The sequence below is a fragment of the Lagopus muta genome, chromosome 12 (assembly GCF_023343835.1).
Source record: "Lagopus muta isolate bLagMut1 chromosome 12, bLagMut1 primary, whole genome shotgun sequence".
Lineage (NCBI taxonomy): Eukaryota > Metazoa > Chordata > Aves > Galliformes > Phasianidae > Lagopus > Lagopus muta.
This window is the reverse complement of record NC_064444.1, coordinates 6,083,865-6,107,197: the sequence shown is the minus strand read 5'-3', so window position 1 is coordinate 6,107,197 and position 23,333 is coordinate 6,083,865. Positions and strand designations below refer to the sequence as shown.

The 23,333-nt window shown below is 37.4% G+C and overlaps 1 protein-coding gene and 1 long non-coding RNA gene across 9 annotated transcripts in view; one reads left to right on the top strand and one right to left on the bottom strand.

The window, feature by feature from the left end:
• LOC125699158 (uncharacterized) overlaps window positions 1-23,333 on the top strand; it is a 249,467-nt gene that overhangs the window by 173,329 nt on the left and 52,805 nt on the right. Inside the window, exon 4 of the long non-coding RNA XR_007379462.1 lies at window positions 6,815-7,048. This is a non-coding gene — a long non-coding RNA (uncharacterized LOC125699158). The remainder of the gene's footprint in view (window positions 1-6,814; window positions 7,049-23,333) is intronic.
• The window catches only part of ADAMTS18 (ADAM metallopeptidase with thrombospondin type 1 motif 18), an 87,092-nt gene continuing 74,263 nt past the window's right edge, over window positions 10,505-23,333 (bottom strand). For all 8 annotated transcript variants that reach the window (XM_048958393.1, XM_048958394.1, XM_048958388.1 and 5 more), the window contains 5 exons: window positions 19,497-19,701; window positions 17,125-17,316; window positions 16,545-16,757; window positions 15,486-15,633; window positions 10,505-12,437 (listed from right to left, as the gene is read on the bottom strand). In XM_048958393.1, the coding sequence (XP_048814350.1) occupies window positions 12,322-12,437; window positions 15,486-15,633; window positions 16,545-16,757; window positions 17,125-17,316; window positions 19,497-19,701 (874 nt within the window). In that variant the 3' untranslated portion in view covers window positions 10,505-12,321. The remainder of the gene's footprint in view (window positions 12,438-15,485; window positions 15,634-16,544; window positions 16,758-17,124; window positions 17,317-19,496; window positions 19,702-23,333) is intronic.

The window sequence follows — 23,333 nt, the reverse complement described above, 5'->3', positions numbered from 1 at the left end:
GTGTGTGTGAAGGGTATTTAATTAGACATGTGGAAGTGGTGTTTGAGAGGGATTCAAAGTATGCTACTTTTAGTATTTTATTATGTTATTGGATTTGTGGATTACAAACAAGTCTGCAAGAACAAAGAAACTGTATTTTCAAGCTCCAGCAATGGTTTAGGACTGACACAATCTACAGCTATTGTAGTTCTCTGTGTCTGATTTTTGGGAGATAGCAAGTAGACGCTTGTAGAAACTATACAGCATCCCAAACAGATTGTAATCCACAGTGTTTGTTACTTCTTTGACCTACTCACCTTCGTACAGTTATTTTGTGGCTTATTAATCTTAAACTTTGGAGAATGGTGATTTTTTTTTTTTTTTTTTTTTTTTTTAATATATTTTCCATTAGTGTCTTAATGTTTTATTTCAGCTGAACTTTTCATTTTCAATGATCACAGTTTTAAAAGATACCATCTGGGAGCTTTCTCTTTTAAGAAGTCTTCATAGGAAAAAGTAATTTAAGAAGCAGTGGTTAATATGTAACCACTGGACAGATGAGGTTCAAGCTCTGGCTGCTTTGCTATAAATCCACACGTTCTGCATCTTCCTAACATGAGGATAAAATTGCATATTCTGCCTTTGTGGCCATCCAGAGCACTAACTAAAGATATGAAGCCATAAGTATGGAACTTTGCAGTGATCTCCCAGGAATAACTTTGCAAAGACAAACTCAGAAATCATACCTGAATATTCTGTCAACATTTATGGCTGTCTGTCAGGGGGCATTAGTTGGTTTTTGTTTTTTCTTTCACAGGGATGGAATTTGGTATGTAGTACTAAGTACCCTTACAGCTGTAAATGTAGATGCTATTCTTTGTATGAACAGTAGTCATAGGTTCTCTTGTATCACTTAAGTCTTTGTTATTTTCACAATGTTCAAGTTTCAGTAGCAGAAGTGTTTCCTTGAACACATATGCCAGTGATGCATGCTCTCTGTCCAAATTCTCAATTGCAAACCTTAGACTCTGGACTTTGGCTCTTTTTTTTTTTTTTTTTTTTTTTTTTAAAATGTTATGTGGTGTAAAACTTTTCTATCAGTAGAAGTCTTTTAGTTTAGAAATAGTTATATAATATATAGGTGAGATGAAAAAACATATTGCAATCACACATGTACACTTGTTCCTAAACAGTTTGAAATTCACTTAGCCTTGATATCTTTTTTTTAATACTTAAGCTTCCACCAAAACATTAATTTATAGAATTGCTAGGTAATAAGGAATCTTTTCACAGCTGTTCAGTAATTCAAGAGCCTTTCTCAGTTACTGCATTTACTATGAGGATAAAAACCTATGAAGCTCACTGGTAATTTTAGCATTGTAACTATAGAGTAACTCCAGTCTCCCACAGTTCACTGAATTTTCTTCCAGCTCTTGATTCCTCACTAAGCTCACTAGGTGGCTGTCTAAGAACACATATTTTTATTCACTTGCTAAAATATAATTCTTTCACTGCCATGCCATTTTCTGATCTCACACTGGAGAGCACCCTTACATCAGCCATGGCAGGGATCAGCTGCAAGGTCTGGGCTGAAAGAGCACCTTCTCCATGAGTATTGGACATCAAATGTCTCTAATTAAAACCACTTTCAGCCTCCAAGACCATGAGAAAGTCTGAAGTGCAGAATGAAGTATTTATATGAGCTAAGTCTGAGCCTTGCTTGAACAACTTCCTTGCAACACCAATTTTTCGAATTCTAGATAGTATTCATACAAGTAAAATCAGGGAATAAGAAATGTTATGCATAACTAAAGATATGTTGTTCTTCCAGGAAGCTAGAGGTGAGGCAAAGCAGCTTCCAGAAACCAGAAGCTGTAAGTTGTGAAAGCATAGATTCAGAAAAAAAAGAAGCGTGCCGTTCATTTAACATCCTTCACATTGTTAAAGTCATAGAATCACCTAGATTGGATGGGACCTTCAAGGTCATCGTGTCCATCCATCAACCTGACCTACAGAGTCCCATCAGTAAGCCACATCTCTTAGTGCCACATCCACATCTCTTAAATACTCTTAAATATTAGAAATTCTTTCTAATATCCAATCTAAATCTCCCCAGCACAACTTGAGGTTATTTCCTTGTGTCCTATTGCTTTTTACCTGAGGAAAGACACCAGTGGCCTTGCTGCAGCCTCCCTTCAGATCATCATAGAAAGCAATGAGCTCTCCTCTGAGCCTTCTCTTCTCCAGGCTAACCTGGCCAGTCCCCCACCACTCCTCAGAATTTTTGTTTTCTAGTACCTTCCCCAACTTTGCTGCTCTTTGTGTGTGCCTGTGCAACTCATTATCCTTCTTGTAGTGACAGACTCAAACCTGCTAGTTCAAGATGTGATTTCACCAGAGCCATGTGCAAAGGGACAGTCACTTCCCTAGTCCTGCTGGCCTTTCTTGGCCGCCTGGGAACACTGCTGGCTTGCGTTTAATCTGCTGTTGACCAGCATCCCCCGGTCCAGTTCTGCTGGCCGCATTTTTAGGCACTCTTCTCTGGGCCTGTACCGCTGCATCCAGTATTACTTTACTGCCAGCTGTCCTTACTACCAGATGTGGTCTGAGTTTGGCTTGTGTGTGCTGATTTTTGTATGGTTATGAATCCTTTGACTTATGGGAAATTACATCTGATTGAGATGAAAATTGGACCCCAAGTCTCAGACTGAGCTGATGTTTGGACACGTATCTCTGTTTTCCAGAGCTTTTCATTGGAAATCCTGACTTATGAAGGAAAATATGCGCAGATCTCTCTCAAGTCCATGTGTCATCCTATTGTCTTCAATACTGCAAAATATAAAGCACAGAATAAGACCACACAGGACTGCATCTCTCTAGAGCATATCTGAATCTTTCTTGCATGGTCTGTGTAATTCCGTATTACCCCAGAAAGATGAGATATGGAATAAGCAGTATCTTTGCCTTAGTATAATTGCAGCAAAGCTGAATCAGCACATGGCTGGGAATGATGTTAATTGTGTATGCATAGGTAGGGAGAATAGTAGGGAATATTAATGTTATCTGTACTCGATCCATTTTTTCCCATCATTGTATTTTCAACAGGATACTTCTGTTCCATAAAACAATATTTTTTCTTTTAGTGTAGTCTTGTTGAAAACCTTAAATTTACCTGACGCTTCAACAATATTCAAATGGAAAAACTGAAACTAGATACTTCAGGCTGGGGGCTGGGTCAACTCTATATCTTCCGGAAAGTCTTCAACTGTGAAATAGTTTGTTTCCTGTCATCAGGACACGAAATGCTGATGTACGGCTCACCAGTGCCTTCTGAGAGTTGTAATTTGCTTGTTTGCTGCCCAGCTCTCATATTTTTGGCACCTTGCAAATATACGATACCTTTTCTGTATGAAGACAAATGCATAGTTTTAAGCCTTCATTTACCATAAATCTTAATTTGCATATTGCAAGTTTAGCTGAAATAATAACAAATTGCTGAAATGTTTTTGCACGGCCATCAGGAGAATAGAAAGCTAGTGTTCTTGGCTGAGTATCTGCAGGATTAACATGAAATGCTAAAACATGATGCTGGAGCTGATCAAACCATGCAGCCTACACCTGAGGGGAATTTTTCTCATGGAATTCATAAAACTGTCCTTATTTCTCTTGATTAGATGTGACTGTTAAGTTTTAAATAGAAAGCAGCAACTTATACATGAACAGCAGTGGGAGCCTTACTGTTCCAAAGCCATAACTTGTAATCAGCATAGTTCCCTGTCAGAGTGGATTATCCTAAGACACTTCACAACCAGCTCTGCTCTCACCTCCCCCATGGCTTCGAGGGAGAGAAAAACAGGAGAGAAGCAGCGAAGAAAGGGGATGTAATTGTCTGAGAGAGACGGAGCTATGTGCCAAAATGTCTGAAGGTCTCAGGACTGTATGTTTCTCACATTGTTGGTACTTTATTTTTAATCAGCTGCTGTTTTCAAAAAGATAAATACACTGTTTGTCTCCCTCATATATATAGTTAGTATGCTGCAGTAATGCAGTTTGGAAGCTGAGGTTTAAACTTTGCTTTCAAAGAGTTCTTTGGTAGTTGCTGGCTGGGATCCATCCAGTAGGCACAAGGTTCAGAAGGTTAATGAGAAGATCAGGGAAGAGCATTTACAAAAGCCACCATCAAGAATAACCCAGTTCTTGAAGTACTCTGTCCTTGAGCAAAGTATGACTGTCATCTAGGAAGCTTTCTTTACTTTGGTTATTTCCTGAACAAGAACAGATAGCATATACAGAATAGTAATTTTTCTTTTTTTTTTTTTTTTTTTTTTTTTTAAACTTAATTTAGCTCCTCATATAAACAAAAAGAACTAGCCTGGAAGGTTAATACTATGTATATTGTATATACACTGATAAGAACAGTTGGGTGGCAGATCATAAAATCTGCCTTGGTAAGGGAATCTCTATTCTGACCTAAAAGCAAACTAAGACATGATCTCTCATTAGAACAATGCTTTACCAGTGTCAGTAAGAGGGCCCCCGTTGCATTTGGTTTCATGCAGGTGTGAGGTGCTAGCTGTGACCACCCCAAATAGAAATTATTTAACCAAGCTAATTGAAGAGGGATTGCTATATTTGCTATACTGAACTGGGGATGGATGGTCAAAGGGCTGAAAGCAATGACTTGTTTTGTCTAATCGGATCTGAACACAGCAGATGATTGTATCATAAGTGTAATGTCCAGGATGAACCAAAAGATTATCTGCTCTTTTGTTCTCCATTCTCTCTTCTTTCCCCAGTGAAAGTAACAAGCTGCAAATTTACTGTCTAACACCTTATAGCAGACAATACAAAATATTAAATACTCAAAACATGGTAATCCACAGAAAAATTGTAGAAGAGGTTAAAATATAAGCAATAATACTGGAATGTGTCTGAAAATGTCTGGATGATCTTATGTGGGTGAGAAAAAAATCCCCCTTGTTGTTCACAGATGCAGCAATGGGTATAAAAGGAATGCACAGATCATCCAATTAAGAACAAGAGAGTATCAGCATATGCTGGACAATATCTCTTTTCTGCTTGTTGCCAGTCAGAAGATAAGTTCCCTTCTATTTTCAAGTTATGCTTCAACGTGGAAAACTAATTTTTGGCTCCCACTGGAACATGGATCAAAAACCAATGTGGTTTGATGCAAATACCGTCTAGCAAACACAAAGCTCTTTCGCCTTGCATTTAGTGATCACAATAGGTCAAAGCTCAGGACCAGTGTAATTTCAAACTGTACTTCGTAGTTCTGGCATCAACCCTCACCTATTAGACAAGCAGTTCTGTGAACTCACTTCTCAGCCACTTAGCTCAGATGAAGCTCTTTCACCACTGCTCACACCCAATCTGCAACACTGTGGCATGGGCACAGGTTCTCTGGCTTAGCTCTACCTTACAAATGGCGGTATGACTGGTGAAATCAAATAGGATTCTTAAAATATACTGCAGTGCAGAATTGCTGTAAAGTAATAAATAAAATGAGTCATGAACGTGCCAGATGTTAAATGCCTTAATTATGTTCTTTATGTCAGCTACCTGAGAGTTGTGCTGATATGTTCTTGAATCAATATGGCTGACGTAGCATAAGTCTAGTCTAGCTAGAGGTTAGTAGACACTGACACTGAGCAAGCTGTATACTTAAACAAGAAGCTTATAACCAGTTCATAATTTTCTTTGCAAGTTCAATTGCAGTTGAAACAACAAAAAAGAAGTCAGAATTAGATGTTAACTGGCCACAAGACACAACAACAATTTGAGTTCAGAACGTGTAATATGGTAGACGTATATCACAGTTGCTCATATACAATCTTAAGGTCTCACTCAATAGCTGAATACTTTCCAAATTAGATGTTACAGTTTGTTCATAAGCAATTTTGGTTTGTAACTAGCAGTTTAGAAGTGGACACCAAAAACCTCAAAATTAAATTGTGGTAAATGGTACAGTTTGAAGAAGTATATACTACGTTTAATTGGAGCTGTGTTTACAGCCTATTATTAACTGCTGGTTGACTTTTCCCCACACACCAGCAAAGACAGTAATAAGTAAATCATGGTAGTGATGGACAACATAGTATTTGAAATGTATTTTTACAAAGTCTCAGCTGATGAACTTTCTGCTGACAGGCACTATCTGAGTCCAGAAATGAAATGTTCTGATCTGATTAAAATGTTATCTATCAATGAGAGCGACTGTATAGTAAAGTTCTTTGAAAGTTAAACTTCTCTTAGAGGTCTTAGAAGAATGATATTTCATCTTTCACAAAATATGATTTGCATATTTAATCTTCTTATTAAACTCCAACGTGTAAGTGGTGAAATATCATTAACAGCATGAATAATCTAGAAGCACTTTCCTTTTTGAGAGGTTTATCTATTTGGGGAAGAACAAAGAGAGAAAGAAAGAAAAGAGAAAAGCCAATTGTGAGATGATTGGGAAATTCAGGCTGGACATTAGGAAATGCTGCTTTTCTGAAAGAGTGGTAGGCACTGGAATGGGCTGCGCAGGGAGGTGGTGGAGCCACTGACCCTGGAGATGTTCAAGGAAGTTTAGACGTTGTGTTGAGGGATGTGGTTGAGTGAGAACTATTGGTTATTGGTGGATGGTTGGACTGGATGATCTTATAGGTCTTTTCCAACCTTGGTGACTCTATGATTCATCTGGATATTAATAATATAACATCGAAAACAATTTCAGCAATTTTTTTTTTCATCTGTCATCGTTTTGTTTAGAAGTATAGAGAAATCATTGGTGTGGGGAGAAGACTTCAATTCCTTCTTACTTGTTCAACAGGTATGCTGCATATGCAATGTGGACATGTGAGTTCCAGTGCTCTGAGGACACATTGCATCAGAATGGCTTTTCCTGCAAAATGGGTCATAGCTGTATCCAGGGAAACCATCAATGGAAGTTCCTCTTATCTTTCTTTATGGAAGGAAAATCTATCTGTTTCTGTGCTAAAATGCTGCTTCTGCATGAGCCCTGCAGGAATCCTGGCTGCCACTACAGTTTTCTGCAGTGCCCGAGGTAAGGAGTCACAATGGTTGCCATACATCACCATCCCACGAGCACTATGAAAGTTGGTCAGAAAGAGCATTATAGATAGGATTAAGTATTCCGTACAAGAACAGCTCTTGAATCCTGCAGATGTCCTGAATATCTTCAGCTGCAATCTAAATAGAGCTGTGAGAGGGCCAGTATTTCCGTGGAAGCACAGGAGTGCAAGCAGGGGATTCCTGCTTTGGGGAGAAGCCTTTAGGCAAATCTGATGCAGATATTACATACACAGATATAAGGAATGGAATCCTTATGTATGCTTTTCTATGAAACCCATTTACTTACCATAGGTAAGAATTTCCTAAGTAAATATTCATATCGTAAACCTATTAATATGATTTTTGAATGAGCTTTTGTGTCAGTTCTCCTGTCTTGTTACAAAAGGATTATTGAACATTATCACAACAGAACATAATAAACTAATGCTTAGCAGCCCAACTCACCTAAAGGATGTTAGGGTCTGTCTTAAGTCGCTGTGAGTAATCAGCGTTTAAGAAGACTGAAATATATGGTGAGAATGGCTTGATTTAATGCTTGGAAAGTAAGTCCAAAAGTGAGGGTTTAGCTAAAGGTTCATGCCTCCGTTGGCAGAGTTGAGAAATTAAATCAGATACTGTTCACCATTGAATACTTATTATTGAATAGAAACTGCATAAAATATTTATTAGTTTGAAGTACAGCTCTTAGATTTTTATATTTTTTTTTCAGAGTGCACGAGGAAAATTGCTTAGATATGACATTCAATTTTGAGGTCAGAAACTCAGGTTTCACCATTAGTTCTATTCACCTGGGACATTCAGACAGTTGAAAACGAGTCAGCAGCTACTTCCTTTAACCCTACGCAATGTGCTGACTGTTAAGAAGTGGGTTTTTTGGCCAGTGATCTAATTACCTCTGTCCAGGGCAGAGACAATGACTTGCCATGGGCAGTGCTGCAGGTAGCAACCGGTATTTGTGCCATCTGCAGTACAAGCCAGTCAATACAGCCCCATTATGTCTATCACTGCATGTTCTCATGGGAAGCAAGTGCTACTTGTAAGTTGCAAGATGAAGAACTCCAGAAATATATACATCAAAGGGCACATTTCAGCTAAACCAAGTCCTGAATTCATTTAGAAGAGAAGAGAAGCTGTGCTAATGGTGCGTGATGTGCAGGAAGTAGACAGGAAGGTCAGTTTGATTTGGCTTATGTTTATATAAGGAAAAATTTAGGGTATTTTCTTTAGCAGCTGTATCTTCTTGTTTCAGAACTCTTTCTGATGGCAAGATGACTTACGTCCTTGCCAAAAACTCACATCTCTGCAGTCCTTGATAACTGCCAGGCTAACAAGTTGAATGATTCATAAATATTGCTTTCCTCTCATGATAGTCACTTTCTTGGTCAGGACTGCTATTATTATTAACAGTTTCCCTACTAGCTCTGCTTTCCTCTCAGACTTAGCAATGCTCAGTATTTGCTTTCAAAGTGCAATCAAGATAGTTCATCAACATTTTGCTTTCAGATCTCATCTGCAATGTCCAGGCAGACAGTGACCCATGAGTAATATTTCTGATCACAATGAGCTTACTGTTAGCACATTCTTTCCCTATTGTTTCCTGTTGTATTCTGGGGCAGCAAGCCTTTCATGACGTACTTAGAACGTTGTACACAATGGGGCTTCAGTGACTCAGAAGGGTTGGGCTTCCATTACAATAGAAATAATAATGGTAATTTATTTTATTGATGCATTTGAATAGAATTTGCTGAAAAGTAAAGGAAATAGGGTTTGTGGATTGTGTTACTGTAAAACCACGAGCAGCAAAATATTCAGCTCTCTCCAACATTTCATGTCTTCTGGGCATCCAAGGTAGTTGAGTTTGATTTACACAATCAAGCCATTCATTAAATATCTGTTTGAATTTTAGGCAGATGCATCCTTTACCTGAGTGATGAAATCTGAGTACAGGAAAGAGAGCTATTCCTTTGTGAAAAGACCCCATTCTGCTTCATAAAGTGAGCCTTGCAGCAATATACTTCTAAAAAACTGCCAAGCTTTGTATACCAAATACCGTTGTGAGGGCTTAGCAATAAAGCAGTTGTGGACTTGGGGTTGATCCAGCCACACAATAGCACATCTTTAAGCAATATTTCCTCTTTCAACATCCATCTACAGCTCTGTAATTCACTGACAAGCGTCAATTCATTTTAATTCCAAAATTCTAGACTAGAACACGAAGCAGTTAGAGTCTGAATTCTTCTATGTGCTTAATAATTATTTAAATGACTAGTCCAAGTCACGTTCAAAAGAGCACTTGCTGGGGATCTTTCAGGAGCAGACTGAGCTATCATTTATTAGCACCTACTAGATTACACTGTGAATCAGAAGTAAGGTTGGTATTTTCTAACAACAACACTCCATATAGCTCGCTGTTATAAAAGGCCTGAGTGCTAATGAGTGAATGGACAAGTGGCAAGTAAATGTTAGAGAGTATATGTAAAATATTTCAGTGAGTAGATGTAGTCCCTGTTAGTCCATACTGGGTAATGACTTGGAAACTTGTTAGTTCCACAGGCAGGTAGGAGAGATGCTGGTTCTGTGACATACGTGCTTGATGTACGTGTTTCTGCTGTCTTTAGAGGGTGAAAGGGTGAATGGATGGATCTGTTCTGTGTTGCATATAGGGATGCATCTGTATTTTTGTGCATTTTAGCTTGTGTTATTATGGATAAAAAACTAAGAAGTTATGTCCATTTTACCTTCTTGCGCCAGAAAGGGGCAGAGCCCAGAACAACTGTTTCAAGGTAGCCATTCAAATGAGAACTACCATCTACTCTCGAAAGGCAGCTACAATATACTCACTTTGTTGAATAGTCAGTCATACATTCCACACTTACCAGTATAAAGGAAACTTCAAAAGTGGACAAGTTTCACATGACCTTGGAACATACGCCTGACTTTGAGTCCCTGAAAGGAATGACCTCCCCACCATTCATCATAGTGGCTTGTTAACACTCAAATGCACTGTTTTGAGAGCTCCTTACCAATATTAACCCATACAAAACCTGAATGGCAAGGGCAGGGTTAGGCAGAGAATTCATACGTAACTAAATTTCCACTGCCCCAAGGAGCCCCACTCTTCTGGGGGCTGCTTTAGTTGCTGTGCCTCCTCAGAACTGGAGTGAATTCAGAGTCACCAGCATTAGGCAATTATGTGGTAGAAGAATAGAAGAAAATGTTTTAAAGATATTAAGGCATGATCAGCATAAACACAAACAAATGCATACACCACTTATATTACTTGATATTTATTTATAACCTCCATATTTTATTCATGAATTTTACAATTCCAAATATAATGAAACAGTTAAAGTACTTTATTACAAAGCTTATAAAATAATTAAATAATACACTTATATTTTTTGCTTTTTTTTTTGTTTTTTTTTTTTTATATCATAAGTCATATTTTGTGACACTGCCATTTTCTTTTCTCAGTTTTCACTTAAGGAAGTGAGCAAAGAAATATAAAGGAAAAGCTATGCATTAATAAATTAATTTTTTTACATCAAATAATAAAAAGGACACAATTATAAAAACAAAACAAAACAGAAAAAAACCTTGTTGTTTTCCTAGAAAAGAATTCATAATTATACAATGTCGAATATCAAGACAGAGCAGTGTAGATTGAGATATGTTTCCAATCATCATTTCTTACAGTATCATAGAATACATGTTTTTAATTTAAATTGTTGCAAAAGGAACTGATAATTTTAAGTGACCACTGTCTGGCATTAGTGCTGAGCTGGCTAATCTTATGCTGAATTGATACTTAAAAAAAAACAGTAAAATGCAGCTACATTCATCAAAAGAAGTTGTGGGATTGGGTGGAATTAGATAAATATGTCCCTTATAGCCACTCCCCAGAAAATTACAGTAGAACACAGCTCTGTCTCAGAACGGGTTTGGCAAATATGTTGGGTTGAATTTTTTTAAATTCAGAAACTTTTTAAGCTGTACCATTTGATGTACAGTGTCACATAACATCTTGGTATGGAATGATGATAAATATTGTTTACATTTGTTTTGTTTGCCGGTGGATTCTGAATTAAATGTAAGTATTAAGAGAGTGTATAAAAATAGAAATGATTTTTATTTGGTCAGAGAAAATAGTCTGCTTAGTATTTGCAATTTTTTCTTGTCACCTGTATGAAAATATAACTTTAATATAACTTTAGAGAAGTTTGGCATGAATTAATGGACTATAATATTTCTGTTCTTTCATTTGGGCAACTGATGAAACAAAATTTGCAGAGATTTGAGATTAAAAGGAAGACATTCTTCAGTATCTTGGCATTTAAACAACCTAGCTTCTGAAAAAAATCTACTTTAATATATCAAGCTTAAATTTTAAATTTACATATCTTATGAGCTTAGAAAGTTGAAAACATAACATTGAGCTCAATAAATCTGAGTTCCTTGAGTTAGTTGAAATATGAAATTCTATTTTACTTGTAACACAGCAATGTTAAAAGTCCAAATATTCTAACACTGAATATTTCTAGGAATACATTTCAAGTTACTAGTTAACCACCTCTGAGTTTCTAGACAAAGCAGAAAATGAATTCTTCAGAACAAAAACATAAGCATGATGCAAAACTTGCTTTTCCAGCAGCAAGTACAATAGAGAAGCACCATATATCTTTGTAGTGCACTATTTACTTCTCGTGGTCACACGTGTGACACTGGGTTCTCCAAACAGTCATTTGAAAGTCTTTCTGTGAAAATGGCAGTAAACAGCTTCCTTGCCCTGGGATGATATTATCATAAAAGATAAAAAAAGGAGACACTTCTGATTCTGTGATCTGTCATGCTGCCATGCTGTAACCTTATTCCTTGAGATCCCAATCTCTTTTGCTTTGCATTCTGCTAAATTAGCCACAAAAGGCATCCTTGCCTGATTTTCTTCCTCATAACGTGACAGTGCAAAGTGACACTTGTAAGGAAAGAACTGCCCCTTGAGTCTGAGTGTTCAAGTGATCCACAGTACCCTGTACTTTAGTGAGGTCAGCAAATAAAAAAAAAAAAAACAACATTCATTTTTCAACATATATCCAACAATTACTGTACCTCAGACATTCCCTTAAAAAAATGTCTCTTCCATCAGTGGTTTACATGGCACCATGTCTTGGCTCAAAGCAAAGTTAATTTCAACATAAATTGAAGAAGAAAATTTTGCCAGTGAAGGGTTCAGATAACATGCTGCTATCAGTTCTTCTTTGTGCATGATTTACAACATTGCTTGCCATAGAATTTGTGGTTACAGACACCGTGCTGGGGTACCAGATGACACCAGCTGAAGAAATCCACGCAAGAAGGATCATCTGAGAGAGAGAAATCCAAGCAACGGTTTAGCATTTCTACAAATCAGACAGTAGTTCCACCAGCACCTTGCAAAGTGACTTAATTTTCTGCATTTAGCTTTTTAGGGAACGTAAGGAATCGCACTTCTAACTTAAACACTTCAGTTAGGTGCCACGGATCAGGCTTTCAGGACTTTGACTATGCCATAGTGGTGAAAACTTAACTAGTGGGAATAGAGACAAGATGACAATGGTTCTGAAAAGCCCAGCTTCTAATTACAAAAATGAGTTAGAAAGAAATGTATCATTATGATTTCATTTCACCAACTTATGTGCAGCTCATTTATGCACATGGCCCAGTAGCTTTAAAAGCATTTCATAGTTACTCCTTACTAGAGTGGATTCTTTAGTTTTCTTTAGAAGAGCAGAGTGGTGATTCATATGGATGCTTTGTAAACAAATCAACAATGTCTGTGAGAGCAGCAACGCATTTCAGTGAGATTGACCAAAATTTGTAGCTAAACTGAAATCTCCTATGAACAGAGAACAGAATTTGTTTACGTGATCTATAAAGGGACTTCAAAAGGAGGCACTGAAGAAAATCTAGCCAATGTTGTCTACACTCTCAGATCAATCATGTGGTTTTGGGAATTATCTTGATCTCTGTGTATGAATTTCTTTTGATTAGTTCACTACTTCACTTTTTTAACTTTCTTTTTTATGATGGTAATAGTGATACTTTTGTACCTTTATCATCCTCAGATTTATTTGAATGAATAGAAAAATGAAAAATACTGCTCAGCTTTTAAAAACATAATCCCATCTGTAAATGCTAATCCTAAGTAAAGAAAAGACTGTCCTCGAACAAGGTGTTTTATAGGAACTAGGAAGCTCAGTGTCATACTGCATATGCCTTAATTGAGTGTCAGGAGGGATGGATCTGCTAGTTTAGCACCAGCTTTCACTTTGCTTCAACTACTGCCCACCACACAGAACTTGGCACTGGGGAACAGACAGTGCCACTTTCCAAAGCAGTCGACAGATGAAAAGCTGCACAGCTCCAGGTAAGGAAAGCTGTTCCGAGTTGGGACGATCACCCAGCGTGCAAGGGTAAATTTCCAAAAATTACAGATGACTGTTTCTGTTGTGGTTTGTTGTTGTTTTAACTTCATATGCAGTGAGGAGCTAATGTTAATAAATCTTTATCCCCTTTTGAAGACCAGAGCACAATGCTAACATTACAGAGGTGTGGCCAAAAACTTTATTCTTGGGACCTAATCCAAAGACTGTTGGAATAAACACAAAGACTCCCACTAACTTCAGTGGATGCAGACCAGGCTGTCAGCTCCTTATTTCTATTTACTCAAGTATTTACATGTTGTTTTAATTTTGATTCATTTCAAGCAGTTGGATTTGTTAGGAGTTATGGTGACCGTAACTGCATCTAACAGATGGAAGTGACCCAGCTTGTCTAGGAAAGTGTGTAAACTCTCCCTGAAACATTAATTTCTTGACTGTGATCACTGAGCTGGAGCTGCATGGCTGATAATGGAGACTGATTTGCTTCGATGTGATTCCAGCACAGCTGGTTCCTTCTCTTTTTGCTGGTTTAGACAGAAAGTTAGAGAGCAGTGAGGAGATAATTGATCTCTAGAGCCTGACGACCCAGTTATAATAAAGGTGAAAGAGTTCCTGCAGATGTGAGGCAAGAAAGAAACAGGCTAAAGCCAAAATTAGTAACAGACATTACTTCAGACATGAAATATAGCAGAGGGAGACTGGGGTGAAAGAAGAGTGCTTGCTGTATCATGACAGAAGAGAACGCAATACAGAAATTCTGAAGTACAGCAGAACTTCTTAGGAATGTTAATTAGCATTTGAATTGCTAAGAATATTTAATTAGAAAAACGGGAAAACTGCTCATGTATCTGCTTTAGGTATATTTTATCAGTATATCTTAGTTTGGATTCAGGTCTGATACTCTGCATGTCTTGAGTTACTACAGTGGGTCTAACTCTTCAGACACCACTTCAGGGTGTTCTGCACTGAATATCAGGAATCAGTACAGATGAGGGGTTGTTGTCTAATGTCAAATTACAAGGTGCAGGGCCAGAGGTTGACCATTGCTCCCAACTCTACTTCATTTCTCTTGCAATCCAGACGTTTTACAGACGTTACTTTCAGCATCTTGTTTTAAAATGGTAACAAGACACTTAATGTACAGTATGTGAAATATATGAAAAATATTATATATTGAAAATTAACATTTGAAGTGCTTTAACATGACTAGGTAACTGTTATTGCACTGGACAAACCTGGACCTCCATTAATTTTTTTTTCCATCACTTAAGGCGTCACAAGCAATAGCCAGCTTTTGAGCAAATATGCATATGGGATAAATGCATCTCTCTCTTTCTTTGATGATTCTGAGAGAATTCTCATTCCATCACTGACACAAAGATTCTTGCTACTCCAGAACTCAAAACACATTGAAGATAGAAAGAGGGATATAGCAGGCATACAAGTTAGAAGAAAGCTGAATTTCATTTTCCCTGACCTATTGGGCCGTACTGATCAGGAGAAGAAGCAAAACTACAGTCTAGCAAAAGCATTTTTGAACACCCTGGAGGTTGTTGCAATCTGAAGTGTGGGTGGAATTTAAAACACTAAAAATAAATTGCAAATTCTTACTGTTTAATTCTAAAGCCACTATTTCTAATCATAAAAGAGTTCCGGCATAGGACATTCACAAAAGCATAAATTGAAGCTGCAGCTCAGAACCACACTGTGCTAACTTTTAAATATAAATATATATATATATATATAAAGCATATCTCTATTCTTAAAATCTCAGTTATACTCAAGTCTGCTTTAAGGGAGTTAACTCTGGGAAGAGAGATACTATAGTGTTGAAAGTAACTGGAAAGCTGAAAATATGGGAAAATTTGTGGAGGAGGGTGTCAAATTTAAATTTTAAGTGGGTGTAACGAAAAGGTAATTTTTGCTGGACATAGAGTATATCTATGTACATCAGTATAAGCTGCTGCAGAACGTAGAGATGAGTTTTACCTCTTTTTGAAGGGGCTGGGCAAAAGTTAGTATTGCAGGCTCTCAGGATTGCTGGTTTCTGATGGGGCAGGCAACCAGAGGCTGGTCTCCCTTGGCGTAGGCACTGCACGCTCCGGGTTTGCACTCCCCCACCACATGTTACTGTACACTGTAGACAACAACAACAAAATTAATTATAGAGAATCTATCGGAGCCCATGAAAGCCAAAGGAAAACATTCTGAAGTGCTTTAGATGAGACTTTCAGAGAGAGGTCAGGATCAGATGTGTTGATGCTTGGCGATTCCTATCAGGACCAGATTTTCAAAGGTGTGTGCATCTGTTCTGCATTCTTGAGTCCTTTCGAAAGTATGGTTATTTAAGGACTCAACTGAAAATTTGGTTCCTTACTTAGGCATGTAGACAAACTGAATATTACAGAAAACCCATTCCTGATTGGCTGCACTGACTTCTTTTGAACTCTAAGCCTCTGGGCCCAATCCTGCTGTCGGAGCAAAGATAAAGCTCCCCCTGGAAACATAATTATGGCAGTGTCTGGGGAAAAACACTATGCATTTGCAGGAAGATCTATGAAGTATTTTAGAGTGAATAAGCCTTTTACTTGTATGTGTTTCGTGAAAAGTTGTCTTTAAGATAAATATGATCATTTTCATCTGATTACAATTGTCAGGCATACATTGCTTCATGTAAATGTTATTAAATGAGTGTGTGGCTCATTGATATGTGACTCATAAAGTAGATAAGTTCCAGAAATACAGAAGCTTATTTGCAAGAATGTAGAAACAAATACAGACTGATCCTCAAATTAATCATAGTATTTAGGGAATTCCAGGCAATCTGTGCAGATCCTGAAATACATTGTGCATATTGCTATGTAATAGTTCAATCACAGTGCAGTTAGAACACTGAAAAGGAAGTGTTGGGAAACAATAGTGGAATCAAGTGGCTCTGAAGCACAAATAACATTTTAGGGCAACCTTCTTGAATCTTATGACAAAGAAGTTAACTGAACCAAAATACATAGATGGGAAAGGAGGGAGGAGAAAGCTTCCCATTCCTACCTGCTGCCAGGGTGAGGAATACCAGCCAGACACCATGTTGTACAAAGTTTGGGATGGACAAGGTCCATTGTTACAAGCTTCTTCCAGGTCTATGTTTGGTTTTTTGATGTTTCTACATCTTCTCTGAGGAAAGGTAATTAATTTCCCATGGATGCTTTTCTCACCACATTTTAGTTCTCGCTTGCGTACACCTGGGCCACAGGAGGCTGAGCACTGCAAAAGCAAAGCACACCTTTTAAATCTATAGAAACACATTCAGAGGAGACTGGGCTACGCTCAAGATAACCTAAATTACATGGAACTACAAAAGCATTATAAAACCCCAAAGACCCCAAAGTCCACATGTGTAAACAGAAATATGAAGCTAAGTCACCGGAAGTCCAAAAAAGCAAAGACATCAGAGTACATCTAACTACATCTGAATGTAAAGAACTGTGTTTTTATAGCGGCTTGCCCACAGCACCTGATTTTCAAATGTCAGCTTAGCTTTTCTTTTTTTCCTATGCTGTTTGTGTATGTGTCCCCAAGTCAACACTGTCAAAATGCCAAAAGGAAGGCAGTGAGCCCTACTTTACTTTACCTCACTCCAGGAAGCAATCACCCACTGGAGCCGGTCATTTTTGGGGCAGCGTCCTAGCACACAGGTCTGCTGGGATTCAGGTTTATGGTCTTGGCTGCACATACTTTCAGGCAAGATTTTAAGCTTGGGAGAAGTAGTACTTGTGCAGTAGACATCCCGCTTCTTAACACCTCTCCCACAAGTCTTGGAGCACTGTGATGGAAAGAAATGTTAATTTGAGCTAGAAGAAATGGACATCGACATTATTTGTATTTTACAGCAGAACACAGGAACCATTGTTAATGTGCTCTGTAGCTGCTATTATAATGCAAGTAAGCTTGAAATTCCATAATAGTAATATCTACGTGTCGGTCTTACAGTGTTTTTCTGAGTGCTCTCTTTTTGTAAATTATGAACTCTTAACAGCCCCCATGTAGGACAAGTAATATCTTTTTTTCCGTTGATGAGGAAAGTTGGATTTGTGAGCAAAATTGTTTTTTCTCTAGACAGCACAGTTGAAAGCTACTTCTAACCTCCCATCTGAAAATCTCCCACAGCAAGATGTTCTCAGCTATTTGTTATCTTGTCCTCATGTTGGCCCAGAGGGACAAGAAGGAGACAGAGAAAACTACCTAGGGAATCTATACATAACTTCTTCACAAGAATCTCACAAAAAGACAGAATCTGACATAGAAAATGATTAAGATGCTTGACCGAAGTTAATTGCCAAGATTACAACGAAGCTTAGGACAAGTCACTAGTGAATAAATATGTATTGCTTGAACTGTGGTTCAGTTGAAAAGACATTCCATAGCTTTCATTGCCTCAGCAGCCAACAAAATGCACTAATGAGCCATTTCTGATGAAATGAGGAAATAGCCCTGAAATAATTATGTGGACTCTCTATCTTGTTGCATTCTCTTCTAAGTGTTCTTACAATAATTAACAGGCACATTCCAACGCAGAATACCACATTATCAGTGTACAAATTAAATCATAAATGTTTTCTAAAGATTTCATGAAAGCAGAGTGCACTGACATAGAACAGAAATACCTGTTTGCTGAAAATCTCTAGTTGTAATCTTATCCCCAAACAGATGGAAAAGCCTTTCATTTAAAATGATTCTCTGATTTGTGAAGAGAGACTGGGTAGTTTGCATTTTTTTCTTTTAACTCTTTTGAGCCTGTGATATAGTAGCTTTCAGCTGACTTAAAATCTTTGCTAACTTGTTGAATAAGTCTGATAAGGACTTGTGAACTTAATTTTTATAGGTTAATTTAAAAAACCCAACTTGAATCATACAGCTCCTAAAGAAGGGGATAATTGATTATTTTAAAATTTTTGGTAAAGTTTGAAAATGTGAATGTGTCTGAAGATTTTGTTCTTCCCTTTTAAATATCTAATTGTCATATCTGTTTTTCACAGTCTTTTGCCATAGTAGCGTTGCCTTCACATACACTGGAAGAAAAAATTACTTGTCTCTCCCAGTACATTACAGGGCACTCACATGGAGAAGCTTCTTAACCTGAAAAGCTTAGGTCAAGATGTGCTTGAACACCTAAGGAATAAAAGTACCAAGAGGAGTAATAGAATTTTCAGTAAATTTAAATCCACCTTGGGTTTCACTAAATGAATATGAAAAAATCAAAATAATTCTTTCTTATATAGGTTTACTGTCATCTGTCTCTTACATCTACAGATTTCCCAATACTTGATTTATCTTCACGTTCACAGCTCGTGCCAGCAGCAACAATAGTCACAGACAGAGCAGAAATGATTTTTGTGTAAGCATGTGTGTGCTTTTTAACTCAGACTGGTTTAATGTCAAGCTTTTCACAGGTTTGTGAAGCAGGGTGTGTACACACAGGAATCTGCCTAGGGGCCTAATGTTCCTCAGGGAGATTAACTGCTGCAGTGTTCTACTTAGAGTTACTCTAACAAAGGCAAAAGTAGAGAAACAATTATTGTACGTGTAAATCACAGCTTTATCAATTCACAATTTAAAAATGTGTGTGCATTAATAAGTCCAAATATTTCTTCATTCCTTGGCTGCCAGTCATCTCTAAGAAAAGCTAATACTGCTGTAGGAACTTACCTCAGACAGGAGTTAATGGCTTTGAAGAATTCACTGAGCATTAAGTTACGAAACCAGAAAAAAATCTTCCATCTGCTTGTATGCAGCAGAAAGGACACCACATGTCCCCTTCTGGAAGCCCTCCTTTCTGACCACTTACAAAGGCTCATTAAAATATAGCTTACAAGTTATCATTTCAAATAGAACTATTTGTACAATATTGATTTTCACAGTTTGCACTGTTTCTTTCTGCATAGAATTTTTGGCATAATTTTCATTATGTCAGCAATAGGAAACACAAGTTTTTCTGCAGATTACCTGAGACCATTGTCCAGGGCTCCATTCAGGTGGGCATTCTTGACTATTGCATATCTGCACTTGTGTAGGGGTGCTAACAGGACACAGGGAATGGGCCACTACCTCCTCCCTTTGGAAAGCCTTTTTCTGGACACACTGGATGAGACGACTTTGTTGCCCTCCTCCACAAGATTTGCTGCATGCACTCCATTCACCTGCTGACCAGCTTAATGGAGAAAATGTATATTAGAAACACAGATGCCAATTAATTTTATAAAATCAACACACGTGAGTCACCTATGAAATGTGAATTATTCAGGGATTCTGCTTAATCTACTCTACTGATGTACTGATTTCAATCGAAAAACTTTAGTTACTTAATCTTTCTTCAAAGAAGAGAACATTTTGAGTGGGATGAAATATAAGGAATACAGCTAGAAAAACTAGTATTAATTATTTACAACTCACACGTCTACCAGAATTATCTTGCCTATTAATCTAACCTGGAATCTGGAATTCCATTTGGACAGAGAAGGCACTGCCATTGAGGCTGGTGCAGTATCTAGAAAATCTAACAAGTCACCATTCCTTTTTAACCACGTCAGTATTTTAATTGAAAAAAGCCCTCCCTGAAAATGGAAAAGAAAAATATTCCCCAAATACATGAGTGAATGATCACTTTTGTCACTTCAGCTGCTGAAGAGACCTCCAAATAGACTAACAGAGAAGAGAACAAAACAGAAGTGTGATGGATAGGCAGTAGATGAGATTAGCTCACTGGACAGTCCTGACCTTTGCTGTTACATTGCTCTCCTTGTTACCTCTCCTTCAAAAAAACACAAACTGGAAGAAAGTTCATTCAAGCAGATACGAGGAGAAAGCTGGCATTGCAGGGAAAATGGAACCAACATGAACCTCCCGGTGCATTTGTCACAGCTCAACAAATGTTGACACGGTAGTATTCAGTGATATTAATGTCAAACCTTAGCTTGCCTCTATTTACAAAAAAGAATAGGCTTGCTAAAATCAGCAGTCCTGTCAATAGCGTTTGGAGGATTTAAATCTCCTCAGACTAACAAATTTGGCAGACAGAAGATGTGGGATCTAAATAAAACAGTAAGAATTTAACCAGCAAAAGCTGTTGGGCAAATCTACACTCCAGTCGCAGGCAAGCTTCAGTTATGAATACTGTCACTAAAATTACACAAAGACTGAAGAATCTGCCAATTGCTTAGGCTGAGTTCACTTTTGAAATGTCAATAGCTGCTTAGTATTGCTATTACTAGCACTGAGTGGGTCCCCAACCCTTGTGTAACTCTTCAGACACACATCCAAGCGTCTGTCCTCAAAGGTTTCCAATGTAAGATCATAAGGAACAACTAGATGGGAAAATAAGTGAAGAAAACAGAGGAAATTATGAATGATTAAAAGATTACTTGAAATCTCATATTGAAGTATGCAGCACTGAACGTAAGTATTTTACAGATTTTTAGTAATTTATGTCATAGAAAAGCTTGGTTGTCTTTTTTTGTCTCAAATCCAGCTGCTTGGCCTTCTATGGTTTCCTACAGCATTCACCCTGTGAGGACTAGAATAGCTGCTTACACACAGTTTTAATGACAGGAAAGGTTTTTTTTTCTTTTCTTACTGTGTGAAAGATGACCAGCATCCCATTTGCCTTTCTGATCACATCTGCCTGAAAACAAAACTATATTTAATCGTTTAAAAATATATAAAACTCCTACTCTGGTAAAATTCCTTTGGGAACAGAAGCGATCCCAACACTCAACCTAGTAACTTCAGTAACTGTCAAAAATACTGAGAAATATAAAAGGGCCTACTATAAGGACAAAGAAATATTAATATGAAAAGTCAGTAGTTATGTATTTCCAGAACACATCAGGCATTTTCTTTTTGTCTGATTTAGAAGTATGTGGACCTTCGCAATATAAACATCTGGACAGAAATTAATAGTTTTAATCCATTCTACAACTTTTAATTACTTTCCCTTGATGTTTTTGACAACCATGACTGGCAGAGCAATCAAAAGCAATCATTTTAAAAGTCTGTTTGCACTAACTGCCCAGAAAGCTCCCTTCTTCATAGAGGAGAGGACAATAAACTTTCTTTAATGTCCTCTAGTAAACTGCCGTTTTCCAAAATTATCTGGGCTGTGATCCAAGAGTATCTTTCATTAGCTCAAATAACGTAAGTAATTATGAGCAGATTTGCCAGTTCTGAAATCCAACAACAGTGTGTAGTTCTGATGCCTATGTTCTTACTGTTGGGATGGCAGTTTTGTTCTCCCTCAGTCTTTGTTCCTATGCAGTAATTATTCCTCACTGACCTTTACAAGTCTGGTGTCTTCTCTTTCAAGTCACAAAACAGACACACATCTCATCTGTTAGTCACTTGCTTTCCTTGCCTACTATGCCCACCATATTTGTTTCTTCTTTATTCGCTATTGTTTCCTCCATTATATTTACTAATTTTTTTTAATGTTGCCTCATGTGGTTTTAAAAATAATTAGTGAGTTGAATTGTTTTTTACCCACATACGTAGTTTTGGGAAGCTCGGGGCTTTTATAGTTCTTATTTCTGTACTTTTTTAGGGATCAAGTTATTAATTGTGTTGTGGTAATCTAAAAATATCAGAGGAATTTTAGCGTGACCATGTTGTGCTGCATTTCAAAATGGACATTCAGCATTTTCAGTGATATTTATACCAGTGGATCTTCAAAACATATCATGATATCAGTTCAACAGAAATAGAATTTTCGGTATGGTCCAGAGAGAGAAAATAGAGATGAAAATCATTTTGCTAAAGTTTTATAGCATAACAATGCTACATGAAAATGAAGGTGAGCATAGGCTGATGAAAAAAGACTCCTGGGAGCATCACAGACACTACATTTCTGCCTACATGATGCTAAGTTCATTGGTTAAAAATAAGTCTGGCAGGAGATAAGTCATATGCAAACAGATTGTACAAAGATTACTTAAAATTAGTATTCAGAAATTCATGTGGCTAAAAGCAATCTAAAGAAATTGCTGAAGCAGGAACATGGGGCTCTGATGTGACTTGCTGCCATTATTTAAATCTTATCTCTATCCTTTTGTGGTTGTAATGTATAATTTACCATTTGGATTCTGTGCTCTGTGCTGTAATCTTTAAATTTTGCAGGAAATTCCAAACTATTACAGGACTATTTTTTAGAATGTTTAACATATTGCAAATTAGGGATTTTGAAGCAAAAACAACACTACCATAAAGCATAAAGTCTTTTTGCCTTGCCCCATCATCCTCGTCTGCACTGGGGCAGATAGGGAAAACCATTAAATGTGTTATTTTTATAACACATTTGGTGGGCTTCACTGACTGCTTTTACACTTATTGTATTCATCAGCACAAGCACCAGCAGATGACATGAGGACTGACGCGCCTCACTTCTTCTGCCGTCTGCTGCTTGTGCACTGGAACTGTGTTTTCAACAATTTTCCTGTGCAACAGTTATTTTTTCCACCATATCACTGTAGAAAATCTCCTGTCCTGGAAGTCAAAAGTTTTTTTCTGATCTTTAATATAAAATTAATATAATGTTAAAGTTGAAAAGTCAGGAGTCCAAATGTGAAAAAAGCAGCAGAAGACAGACAGTCAGTATACTCTTAAATCTCCCCATTTAAATTCTAAGCCACATGATACTGTGTTTAATTATATGAACACACAACATTTTTTTTTTCCAAAGGACTCCTACCACAGCTACTATAAATCAGTGTGACTCCTTTGTTTTTAAAGGAGCTCTGTTGATTTATACCAGCTGGATTCTAAAGGCTTATCTGTATGTCATTGTCTTCCTTT